Here is a 12838-nt window from a genome sequence, read left to right as displayed (position 1 = left end):
ATAAGGCCACAGGTAGAGGATACAGTGGAGAAATTTGCAGTAAGACTAAGGGAAAGGTCTCTGTGTGGATTCTGCCAAAGTGGAAAGGCTTGGACTAGTTGCCAGAGCTCAGCATCGTGTGAAACTTAGTAAGCAGGTTGGTGTAGGTAATCCAGGAAAGATAAGCAGCTACGGAAAACTGTAGGAAATAAAATATAATTCTTTTTCACAAAAAGAAGAAGGAAAGAGGTGAGAACTTTGGCTGGAGATATAGACACATAAGCTCAGATGCATTACTTGATTGTACCTTTGAGCCTTTTTGATAGTTTTATAGACACACAAGCCTCTAAACATGGCTCTCAAAGAACGAGGCTCTAGAAGCTTTCTGGATATGTGCTTCATTGCGTTGACCCTGCTCTGCCCTGAGAAGACAGTGTAGCTAGCAGTACAGTGCCTATACTTGTAAAGCTGTTTAAACTTCTAAGGTTCTTTAATATACTGTATTAGAAGGTAAGTATGACCATAGTATTTTATAGAGGAGAACTTTCAATCTCACAAGATTCAATTTTCCATGATCACACAATAAGTAAAATAAAACCATATCTCAGTTCTCCAAACTCTAATCCTTTGTGATTTCCCATCAATCCAAATTTTCTAGAAACAACATATATACATGTATGTATGTAAGCATGCATATATATATAATTTTTTAAAGATTTTTTTAATTTATTTGTCAGAGAGAGAAAGAACGCAGCAGGGGGAGTGGCCGGCAGAGCAGGCAAAGGGAGAAGCAGGTTCCCTGCTCAGCAAGGAAGAACTTGATCCCAGGGCTCCGAGATCATGGCCTGAGCCGAAGACAGACATTGAACCGACTGATCCACCCAAGCATCCCATATATATAATATTTTATTGCTGGAGTTAGAGCCGATTGAAAATCTAGAGCTCTTTCCCCTCTCAAGGGAGTAAAATATATATAAGGCCCTCTTTTTAATCACAACATACTAGGAACTGATTACTTTAACAACAAAAGAGCAAGTAAAACTGTTTTTTTCTCCAAGAAAATCATTCATGTTTGAAAAGTATGACATTAAACAGTATAGATAGCTGCCAACCAGATTTTTTAAACATATATTTCTTTGTGTTTGGTAAAGCCCAGTTCAACTGGATGACTTTGACGCCTACATCAAGGATATGGCCAAAGACTCTGACTATAAATTTTCTCTTCAGTTTGAGGTGAGTAGATCAAGTATGTCCTACCTTCTGTGGTAGATGAGGCATGGGTCTTGGCATTTTGGGACTGGTGTTATTTCCCAGCTCGCTGGGCTTGCAATAAGATTCATCATGGGCAGCATGGTGGTGTCTCATTGGCTGGTGCAGAGTGAGGACGTGCACCCTTTGCACATCAGGCTAGGGTGGCACCACTGAGGAAAAGAGAGAACAAATGTGGATAGTGGGGTGAACAAACAACCAATCAGTCAATCTGCCAAGTCCCTCATCAGCTGGGGATATCTTAGGTCTGCAAGAAGCAGCAGGAGTCCTTGTGTGGATATCCTAAGAAGGAATATAAGGATGAGAAGAACTTCACCCATGATCAAATACAAAACCCCCTAATACTACCCACCTGTGTGATCAGAAATTCCACACAGAGCCCAGCTCAGTCACCTGTTGCACGCAAGTATGGGAGAAGTTGTAGATGTCACACCAAATGCTGTATCTCAAAGAATAGAACTTTGGTGTGAACTGGACATCTATGGCAAGGATGGGATTTCAGAAAGAAAGGAAACTTTCTATAAGGACACATACACTAAACTCAGGAAAAAAAAATAGAGGTCTGGATGATTCTGATAATGGTGATGAAAATTGTGATGGATGTACACTTTCAAATTCACTGAAGCCTCCAACTCTCTTCCCTACACAATGATGTCACCTTGATGACACAGCTAACACCACTGCCCTCACTGGGAGGATTAGGAGTCCCTCCCAGGTTATGCCATCAAGCCCCAGTGGGATTATTGCTGGGCTTCTCTAGTGCATCATCATAAAGAAAATTCGGTGAGTCATTTTCTGGGAAAAAGATTATTTTAGTTGTGAATGACACACCATACAGACTTCAGGGAGGAAAGGGAGCAGCTCAGTCTCAGAAATGATTAGAACCAAGGGCCCCACCCCTGCAGAGACCACCCCCTCCTTTCTCATTTCTGCTTCTTTCTCTGTCTTGACCTCTCTCACTTTTGCTACAAACCAACCTCTTTCTCACAGTGGAAAACAACCGCCCACAACCCCTGGGCATGACATCTTAGAGTTTCCAAAGAACTGTTGACTCTCCTTATTCAGAGTTTTAAAATTAACAGGAGAGAATAACCGATGGGCTGGCCTTGGTTGTGACGTCCACTCAAGCCAATTGCAGCCTGAGGGGGCAGAGTCACATAGGAACAGGACAGGTCTTACTGGAACCACTTAGCTAAGCCAATGGGAAACACTATTCCCCCCAAAAGTAAGGACACTGGAGAATCAAGCAATTAATGATTACATCCTAGCTTCAGATGTTTCAAAAATGTGAAAAGTAGAATAATAAATTCTATGTGCTAAATGCTTAATTTATACCATGCTGAGAGTTTTTATACATTCAATATATAAATGAACACATTCAGGCTTATTCTGTAAGAATTATAAAAAAGGTAAGAATGTACTAAAGTAGGAATCCAAACCCCTTAGTTCTCGTGACTGTTTAGCTATTAATTAATATGGAAAAAAAAGTCACAATTTCTCAGCTCCTCAATTTGTTCATCCATTCAATGAGAAGGCTGAACTAAATCAGTGATTCTCAACTGGGCCTGTACCAGGCAGTCCCTTAGGGAGAGTTTGGAGCGTGTGCGAGTATTTTTGGTTCTCATAATGCCTTGGGAAGAAGCTACTAGGGGTATTCAATGGAGAAAGGGACAAGGATGAAAAATGCTCTGTGATGAGTGGGACAGTCCTGCACGATAAAGAATTGTCCCAGGCAAGTAGTATTCCATTCACAGACACTGAGCTAAATGTGGGAGGAGAGCGCATCCAAGCTTTCTAACTCAAGCGTTTTAGAGTTCTCCAGAGAAACAGACCAATGGGAAATATATGCATTTATACATATATAAACACTAATACCATACAATAAGTTAATCCATCCATAAGTTTATTACATTATATACTTCTTATACAATTGAGAATCCTTATGTATTATAGTATGAATATCCTATATACAATAATATAATAGAAGAAATATAGATAAAGAGACAGTCTTATTTTAAGGAACAGGCTCACAACAGTGCGGAAGCTCACAAATCTGAAAACCACAGGGCAGGGTGTGGACCCAGGGAAGCATTGATGTTGCTGCTCAATCCAAAAGCAAGCAGGAAGCAGAATTTCCTCCTCCTCAGGGCACCTCAATCATTTCTCTTAGGGTCTTCACCTGTTGGATGAGGCCCACCCATGTTATGGAGAGTAATCTGCTTTCTCAAAGCCTACAGATTTAAATGTTAATTACATCTTTAAAAAACAAACAAACACCCTTCCCATAACATCTAGACTGATGTCTGACCAAGCACTGTCTAGCCTGGCCAAGCTGACACCTGAAATTACCCATCACACCATGATTTGAAGGACTGTTTGGTATCTTTATTTTCTCCGAAGCTTTTCTCCATATATCTTTGTTCTTAATACATTGTTGATCCTATATGTAACTTGTCTGGTGCCAAGTCCTGATAGTGTGTCCCTGTTCCGGTGAGAAAATACAAATTATTCTCCAGAAGTTGGCTTTAAGTCACAGGCTCAGGCGATGATTTTTGAGCTAATATTTGCCCAGCAGTGACCCATGGGCCTGACTCACTTCCTTTTTCATTCACCAGCTCTCGGGCACTGCCAGCCTCCAAACCCTCCTGCTGCTGACCCCTCAGGTTCCATGTCTGGGTACTCTCATCTGTTTTCAAAGACTCATACCCATACTTGATTTTATGATGTATGTCAGACCTTTCACACGGCAGCCATCTAATTTTCCTGAAATTGGTAATTAATCAAAACTTAAGAAGGGAAAAAAAAAATGTTTCCTGCTCTAATAAGAACCCAGGAGGGTATTAAAATGGCCCAATCAGCTGGTTTAGCTAAATTCAGTAGCTGAACAGTTATTTGTTCTGTTTGTATGAATGTTTAATACTTGTATTCATTTGGATACTGATGTTGAAAGATCACACTCATACTGAGAAATTACATCATTTGTAAGTATTATGCTAATTTAAATGAATGTCTGGATTTGCATATATAACCAATACAGCTATAAGTCATACATGAAGCTATATGACTTGCTAATGTGCACTCACTAAATGCATTCCTTTTTCACTCTGCATCTGATTTTGGAACTGCTGGGAAGATTGATTATCCTTCTGATGAAAATGTGCATCTTTTCGTAAGGAGGCTTGGGACTCAGGGATTAGGTTCAATTCCTCACTTCGTATGTCTCATGTGGAAGGGTTTTGAAGAGCCAGAATGTAGAGCTTGAAGTTGGAGAGCCCACGAGACCTACCATATATTGCTCATTCTGCCATTAATTTCTGTGTTTTGTATTTGTTTAATCAGGATGCTAGCAAAAGCCCTCGCCATCTTTGTTCAGAAATGTTCCAAAGGCCAAAACAAACTGCATTCCTTGCCACATTGTTCATGAGGGATGAGCCTGGATTTCTGCTAGTAGCTCCCATTGGCAGCTCTTTTTACTTGTGTTCCAGGCCAATTCACTGGAGACCTACATGCAGCCATTGTTAAAATAAGTCACCTTGAACTCTTACTCCAGAGGTCTTGCTTGGCTCCCAGACTTGAGTCTTTCTTCCTCTTGTTTCTAATCTTCTAATCTTTTAATCTTTCTAATCTTCCCTCCTCTTGTTTCTAATCTTCTGTTTCCAGGTGCCTATACTAGGAATCTGTCCAGAATCTGGAGCATGACCCCTAAATCCCATCCTAGTGCCCAGGGCCCTGCCAGACTTCCTGAACTTGGTGTCCTTCTCCTCCAGTCCTCCATTACCTCCCCAAGACATCCATTTCTACTGTACCCCATTCTTCCTTTAGGGTATCAGTCCTGGGTTGAATAGTGTCCCCCAAAGATATATTGAAGTCCTAAGCACTCAGTACCTCCAAATATGACCTTATTTGGAAACAGGGTCATTACAGATGTAATTAGTTAAGATGAAGTCATGCTGGAGCAGTGTGGGCTCCAAGTCAGACTGGTGTCCCTATGGAAACAGAGCTGTGTGAAGACACAGAGACAAATAGGGAGAACACCATGTGGTGACAAAGGCAGCGACTGGGGTTATAAGGTGACAAGTGAAGGAATATCCAAGGTTGCCAGCAAACCATCAGACACTAAGAAGAGACGGGAAGGATGCCCTAATATTCCTCCATAAATGACAGACGTCAGAAGTCCCTGCTAATACCTTGACTGCAGACATACAGCTTCGAGAACTGTAAGACAATTTCTGTTGCTCTGAGCCACTCAGCTTGTGGTACTTTCTTACGGCAGCCCTCAGAAATGAATACAGAGCCTCACCAAACACCTTGTTCTAAATCCCGGCTCCTTTTGCATTTACGTGAAAACCAGCCAGAACTTGCCCAGTTCCACCAAGCCTTGCATCTGCCACAGATGGCTCCACCACTGTCAATACCACCAGTGACGTTGTGTCTCCCCACTTGTTCCGTAGTCCAGTAATCAAACTCACCTGACTCTGTGGTCCAAACGGTCCCAAATACTTAGACCCTGCTGACACTCTTACAGACTCTACAGCCGGAATAGAGTTTGCAGTCCTTTTGGAAGGTGATTGCGCAGGTTATGAGCTGCCTTTGTCCTCCCAAAATTGATATGTGGACAAGATGGAGGCTTGGGAAGGTAAGTAGGGTTAGGCAAGAAAGGTCACATGAGTGCACAGTGAGATGGTAGTCCACGCAAGTCATGAAAAGCCTCAGAATGAAAACTACCTCATCAGCATCTTGATATTAGCCTGCTCACTCTCCAGAAATGTGAGGAATACATGTTCATTTTTTAAACCACCCAGTCTATGGTACTTTGCGGGCAGCTGGACCGGACTAACACAGTGTGTATGTTTGTGCTTTGCTGTCCCAACCTACCCCGGGGTCATAGACTGTCACTGGGCTTTGGGGACTGTAGTAGTTTCTCAGGGCTGCCGTAACAAATTACCACAGTCTTGGTCACTTAAAGCAACAGAGTTTGTTCTCTCAGAGTTCTAGAGGCAGGAAGTCCAAAATCAAAGTGTTATCAGGGCCATGTGTCCTTTGAAGGCTCTAGTGGAAAATCCTTCTTTGCTTCCTCCGGCTTCTGGAGGCTCCAGGCACTCCTTGGCTTACAGCTGCATGACTCCAACCTATGTCTCTGCCTTTGTATGGCCTTCTCTCTGGGATACAGGGCCCACCCAGATAATGCAGAATAATATTGTCTTATGATCCCTAACTTAACTGCACCTGCAAAGCCTCTTCTTTAATAAGACCACATTCACAGGTTCTGAGGGTTGGCGTGTGGATGCATCTTTTGGGGAGCCACCACTCTACCCACTGTGGATGACTCCGTGGCCCCCGGGAAGAAACACACCGTCATAAATCATAACAGAAGCCAAACTGGCAAATGAAAATTCAAAAATGATTTATGTCGGTTTCAGGCCATCCTGTCGTCCTTCGCCTTTATGAAGATTAAAGCCTCCAGAAGCTTCCATATGGTTGGAAAGAGAATAACTGCAAAGCTACTGAACCGGGAAACTTAGTATTTGATTTTCCACTTAGTGACAGGCTAAATTACAAAAGATCGTGAAGCATTTTGTGCACCCCCGCCGTTCCTGCTCTGCCTCGATTCAGAGGCAATTTACATTTACAGTGTTCAGCCAATTAAACCTCTCTTACCAGCTTAGGGCACTTACAGCAGGGAGGCAACACACAATTAAAGTTCTATCAGTTAGTCGGCTTCCATATGTGCTCCCGCTCCCAGCTCCAATCTGTTTCCACACTTTTCTTTCGTCACCGAGGCCTCTTCCTGTGGCTCATCAGTCTGTCTTCAAAGCAGGGGACTTGCGGAGAAGGTTGTGGGTCTGTTAGTGCAAATGGCAGAGGAGGGAGAAGTTACATGTCCGGGCAAAGCAAAACAAAGAATCGGAAGGGAAGCATCTCCCCGCCTTTATCAGGAGTGCTGAATTCACATGCATTGAGTTTCATCGTTCCGTGAAAAGTCACTCTATGGGACTGAGGGATGGAAAGTTGTTAGCCTTATCTTACAGATAACTAAACTGATGTTACCATGTGTTGAGCTACTTTTCCAAGACCCGACGTTTTACCAGTGGTACACCAAAAGAAGCCAGATGCTTTGACCAACTATCTCTAAAGACACTCTCTAAAGGAGGTAGAATTCCAAAAGATTTTAAGCAATGGAAGCATCATTTAAATTAGCTCCTAGCTGCCAAAGAACCAACCTAAACATAACACTGATTTGGTTGGAGTTTGCTAAAAACTCCAAATTTTGTTACTTAAAAGAATATAGTCAGTTTTTGAAAACCCTTTAAAATGGAAAGACCACTTATAAAGTAACAGTGACATGCTTCTGGTTAAATGCCTTTAGCAAGCAAGGATTTTGCCTGAGACAGAAAAACTCCCTTTGTGAATTGAGGATCAAAGCAGAGCTTCTCTTTAAGGTTGGCTTCAACTTGGACCCCAGAGCTCGGGATTTCATGATCTTAAAAAGCCCAAAGTGTTGCAGAATGAAGGGAGGAGAGAGAGCTGAGTGATTCAGGTCAGTCCGTTTGTGTGGACTGCAGTTTGCATCCCAGTAAGCTTTCAAGGAACTTCTATGTGGATGCAGCAAAAGACCCAAGAACTTGGTCTCTTTAAAGCATATGCTTTGCAAAGAACATTCAAATCAAGACAGAAAGGCCATGAAAGAGATATGCCTCTTCAGTCTCTCAGAACATCACCAATGTCCCCAAACCCCTTCAGAAGTCTTTCAAAGACGCTCCCAAACTCTTCCCCCAGAAATGTATTCTCACTCCTGATTCACTGGAGTAAAAATTGGAAGGAATTGTGAAGGGTAAACCGTGTGTGCAACATTAACATCCTATCTGAGTAAAAAAAAAATTACAGCAAGTGGTTTCTCTACTGCCTCCATTAGTAGGCTCACAGAGAGGTGCATACTATCTACATCATTCCATTTCTAGGTGGTTGTATATGCCATTCACTAATAGCTCCCTGAACTTTGTACAGAAACATAACCAGATCTGCTGCACTGGTTTGTACTGCCTAACTCCAGGGAGCTATTCACACCAACCATAGTATGAACAACAACTCCTGGGAAATCCAGGTGGCCTGACCATAACTGCTTGTTTCCAATAAGACATATGAGATGAATGCTTAGAGGCCCCCTAGCCTGTAACATAATCTTGCTGAAGTGTGATGGTTGTCTGTTTATACAAAAGTTGCCCTACCAATGCACATTTTGATTATAGGATTTATAGGAGTATAGATATGTACTTAGAGGCACATACTTGGTTGTTCCTATTTTCACTGAAAGCTTTGCCTATCCACTACTGATTCATTCTTACTGTCCAATTTATTTCCAGATACTTAGTGCCTGCAGGTCTTACTTCTTATAACATGAGGAATACTCCCTACTTGTTACTCATTCTTTTACTACTTTCTCTAAGGCTATTGCCGTAGGAGAAATCCTACATTTCCCCATAGAACAGAAAGGTTTACACATAGTGTGTACATTTCAGTAAATATATACCTCCAAAACTCTGAAATGTGTCTCAGTTTTCAAGTTTTTGAAACAATTCTTACCTTCTCCATGTGATCACTGAGCAATTCAGAATATTTACATATTGTATTAACCCTATTCCTGCAATTATGCTATAGAAGCATCCTATAGGGTAAATCTCAAAATCTCAGGGATCCACAACAGCATTTCTTTCTTTCCCTTCCTCAAGGGTCCATAGGACAGAGCCAGGTCTTCTATAAGCCTCTCCTCATTCTGGGGCCAGCAGCTACCCTGGGCATGTTCTTTTCATAGCAGATGGTAGTCGCATAGGAGGGAAAACCCAGCTGAGCAAGCACACTTAAAGCCTCTGATCAAAATGATCCCTTGGTTTATTGGCCAAAACAAGCTGAGAACAGTGGAGTGGAGAAGTGCACTCTGTCCCAAGAGGGAGTAACTGGAACCTCGTGTGGAAGAGAGGGTGTGATGATTCTATTACAGACGGGGAGTGAGGAATAATCCAGTGTGAACGATAATCCAATCCACACCAAATACCAAAATCTCAACTCTGTTCTCTGTCATTTGCAGGAGCTGAAATTGATTGGACTGGAAATTCCACACTTTGCAGCAGACCTTCCGCTGAACCGATGTAAAAATCGTTACACAAACATCCTACCGTGTAAGATTTTCACTAGAGCCTCTCCTATTCATGTCTCTCAACGGCTGACCGACTGTTACTGCAGATTCATCACTTTCAGCAATCTCTGGCGAAGCCGTCAAGATCCTCTAGGCCATCTCTGCGACTGCATGGGTCCCATTTGTGCTTTGATGTTGCTAGATCCCATCCTATGTAGGAACATTGAACTTCTTTGCTTTCAACTGAATTGTGTCTGATGATCAGGAAAGACTGACCATTTGGCTCTTTGGAGATCAGAAATCTTAGCCAAATTAGGATAAGATAATCTGAGCTATCATAAACTATTTTCAATCAACTCCCTGACAAGGGAGGGAGACTGGTGTACTAAAATGCCTCCTCTTTCTTCCTTCCGGCAGGTTTTCTTGTTGCTTAACATTTTGTAATAAAAGCAACATTAGAGAAAAAAAAAGTAATACGAAGCACTTACTGGACAAATAAAATACTTTCCTATGTAGATTTAACTTTCTTCTCTGGCTAGAGGTGGGGGCAGGGGGTAGTGCTGGGAACAATGGAGACCGGGGAGGAGGAGAGCTGGAAAAGCTCTAGAAGGAGAGCTCTCTCTCCTTGACCAGTCTTCTTGATGAAATTGCACAGTGTCATCCTTAGAACACTTTACAGCTGTACACATTCCAGGATGTACTTTTCCTATCTGAAGTCTATTTACACAAAGTCCCTGCGACGCCTAGGTTTCCAAAAGGTAGTGGATTTTCTGGATGTGCTGGGTGACATGGGAATCATGGATTCAGTTACATCCTCCAGCCTTCCACACAACCTCCCGGATATTTCAGTTCCTCTAAGGGTCCTGCACAATGTCCTCACAGCCCAGAGACAAGGACAAGGGAGCTGAGGGAGAGGAAACACTGATTGAGGTGTGTTTCTATATTTACTTAAACAAGAAACTAAGACTAAGGCGTGGCTGAAATATCAGGGTAAAATAAACTCGACCTACCCTGTCACGGGCTGATCGGACTTGCTGTTTGGATAGAGAAGGTCAAGACAATACTTTCTGCTCCCATTTTTAATCTCTCTTCTTGTTGTTCTTTACAGATGACTTTAGCCGTGTGAGATTAGTCTCCATGAATGAAGAGGAAGGCACAGACTATATCAATGCCAACTACATTCCTGTAAGTAAAAGACCATAAATAAAATAAAATACAAAAATGTTTTAAAATCAGGCATCCCAATTCTAGCTCAGCAAGAAGGGGACTATTCAGGGAGGCATCCAGTTGTTGTAAAGAGAGCCGTTCTCCACCTGGCTCCCCAGCTCTCAGGAGCAGTTCCCATTATTCCTCTTCAAAATAATGAATGGAGGGGAAGCCCATACATGAGTAATGTTTGGATTTCTCTGTAAAGATCTGGTGAAAGTGAAAGTAAATAATCGCCCTAAAGATCACCTTTCTCATGTGTAAACTTCAGTTTCAGCAACTCAACTCCAAGGGCTCATCCCCTGAGCCCCTGTGCTTTAAAAACAGTGACTGGGGCACCTGGGTGGCTCAGTGGGTTAAGCTTCTTCATGATCTCAGGGTCCTGGGATCGAATTCTGCATCTCTGCTCGGCAGGGAGCCTCTACCCCCGCTCTCTGCCTGCCTCTCTGCCTACTTGTGATCTCTCTCTGTCAAATAAATACATAAAACCTTAAAAATAATAAATATAAAAATAAAAACAGTGACTGTTCTCGTAAAAGAGGTGTGAGAACAAGGCTTTCTATCACGTAGACCTGAACAGGTCCGTTACTCTGATCACCTCTTTGATGAAAAAGGGAGAGAACACGATCCAGGTTGTGTGATCCTTTGCCAGGCTGATCCCCAGTAAATTCTCAGGTTTTCCTCCTTTGTGTGGAGCAGCATTTGGTGTTGAGAGTGGTCCCTTAGGTGACAACTTTGTCACTTCATCCTTCAGGGATACAACTCGCCCCAGGAGTATATTGCCACACAGGGGCCACTGCCTGAGACCAGAAATGACTTTTGGAAGATGGTTCTACAACAGAAGTCCCAGATCATTGTCATGCTCACGCAGTGTAATGAGAAAAGAAGGGTAAGTGCCTGGGAGGGGGTCCCCACTGGGACAGCACAACCCATACTAGCCGTGGCCATGGCCTGAGTGCTTTCTGTGTACCAGAGACTTCCACTTGCTCCATTTTTCATCCTCGCAATAGTACGACACGGTCTTCAGAGACAAGGACTTCCGTTTTTCCCAAGTGAGCACTGGCTCTTTCTTCCATCGCCTGTTTGTCTTGAGAGATTGTGCCATTGTCCCCTCAGGTGAAATGCGACCATTACTGGCCGTTCTCGGAAGAGCCCATAGCTTACGGAGACATCACCGTGGAGATGATCTCAGAGGAAGAGCGGGACGACTGGGCCCGCAGACACTTCCGGATTAACTATGTAAGTCACGAAGCACACGTTCAGGTGCTGTCCCCGTGCTGAGGGGACGCCCACGTGTCAGAGGCCAACCCACCATCATGTCATACTGTGAGCTCTTCACACTTTGCAATGCTGCTTTCTTCAAGAGATAAATCCTACTTTGAGCATATTCATTTCCCATTTCATCCACAACGGTGTGGGAAGCAAGTACCCTGTTTTAATAATAAGCTTTGTAATCCCAACCCTTAGCCACTTATAAAATCTTTGTGGGATGAATAAATGAGCGGGTGAATGAATGATTTCAAAAATAGTAAAACGCTTGGAAAGCTCACAGACGTTCCTCAGAGAAAAATATTTGACAACCTGAGTACCCTTTGAATCCTGCTTTGTGTCTTGGTTATTTCAGCCAGAAAGACAGTGTAAACATCTGGGTACAGGTAGAACAAATAATTCCCCAGGTTTGCATCCAGGAGAAAAGAGAGTGCCCAGCGCAAAACAGGGTCTTGACAGAGAAGAGTCACATAGGTCAGTGTCTGGTCAGTACTATGCTTCTTGTCCTTGGTCTTAAGTGGTCACCTAGCTTTCAGCGATAATCGTCTCACGGTCTTAAAACACTAAAATAAAACATGGAATAATCGTGTTTTCTGGTTAAGAGGTGTAGCCTGTAGTTACCAACATTTGGTCCTAGAGTGCCCCCTTTTGGCCATAAACACAGAATCTAAATTTTACACTTCCTGGATGAAAGCTGTATTGCAAAAGAACATTGTGCTGTGCTAATGGATGTTTTTCTAGTTGTTTCCATTTTTGCTCACATTCTTCTTTACTCCCTTCATACCGACACATGGGAGCTCTCAGCGAACAACCAGATGAAAGCACATGAATGAGGAAATCGGAGCAAGAGAAATTTTGGAATGGCTAAGATGTAACAAGGATGGTCTTCTCATTTAATAAGAAAGGAAGAAAATGACCATAACATGAAATTTGAAAACTTGGCCTGAACTGAGTAGGAACTGGGGACTAAAACCAGCAAAAATG

General features: G+C 42.7%; 1 protein-coding gene across 2 annotated transcripts in view; it reads left to right on the top strand.

Moving 5' to 3' along the window:
- Nucleotides 1–12838, top strand: part of PTPRO (protein tyrosine phosphatase receptor type O) — a 243832-nt gene that overhangs the window by 217119 nt on the left and 13875 nt on the right. For both annotated transcript variants that reach the window (XM_045073123.1, XM_045073124.1), the window contains 5 exons: nt 1131–1212; nt 9332–9422; nt 10488–10564; nt 11340–11474; nt 11702–11824. In XM_045073123.1, the coding sequence (XP_044929058.1) occupies nt 1131–1212; nt 9332–9422; nt 10488–10564; nt 11340–11474; nt 11702–11824 (508 nt within the window). The remainder of the gene's footprint in view (nt 1–1130; nt 1213–9331; nt 9423–10487; nt 10565–11339; nt 11475–11701; nt 11825–12838) is intronic.

The sequence above is a fragment of the Mustela putorius genome, unplaced genomic scaffold, assembly GCF_011764305.1.
Source record: "Mustela putorius furo isolate JIRA1106 unplaced genomic scaffold, ASM1176430v1.1 tig00537227_pilon_pilon_pilon, whole genome shotgun sequence".
Classification (NCBI taxonomy): Eukaryota; Metazoa; Chordata; class Mammalia; order Carnivora; family Mustelidae; genus Mustela; species Mustela putorius.
This window is presented reverse-complemented; position numbering and strand designations above follow the sequence as displayed.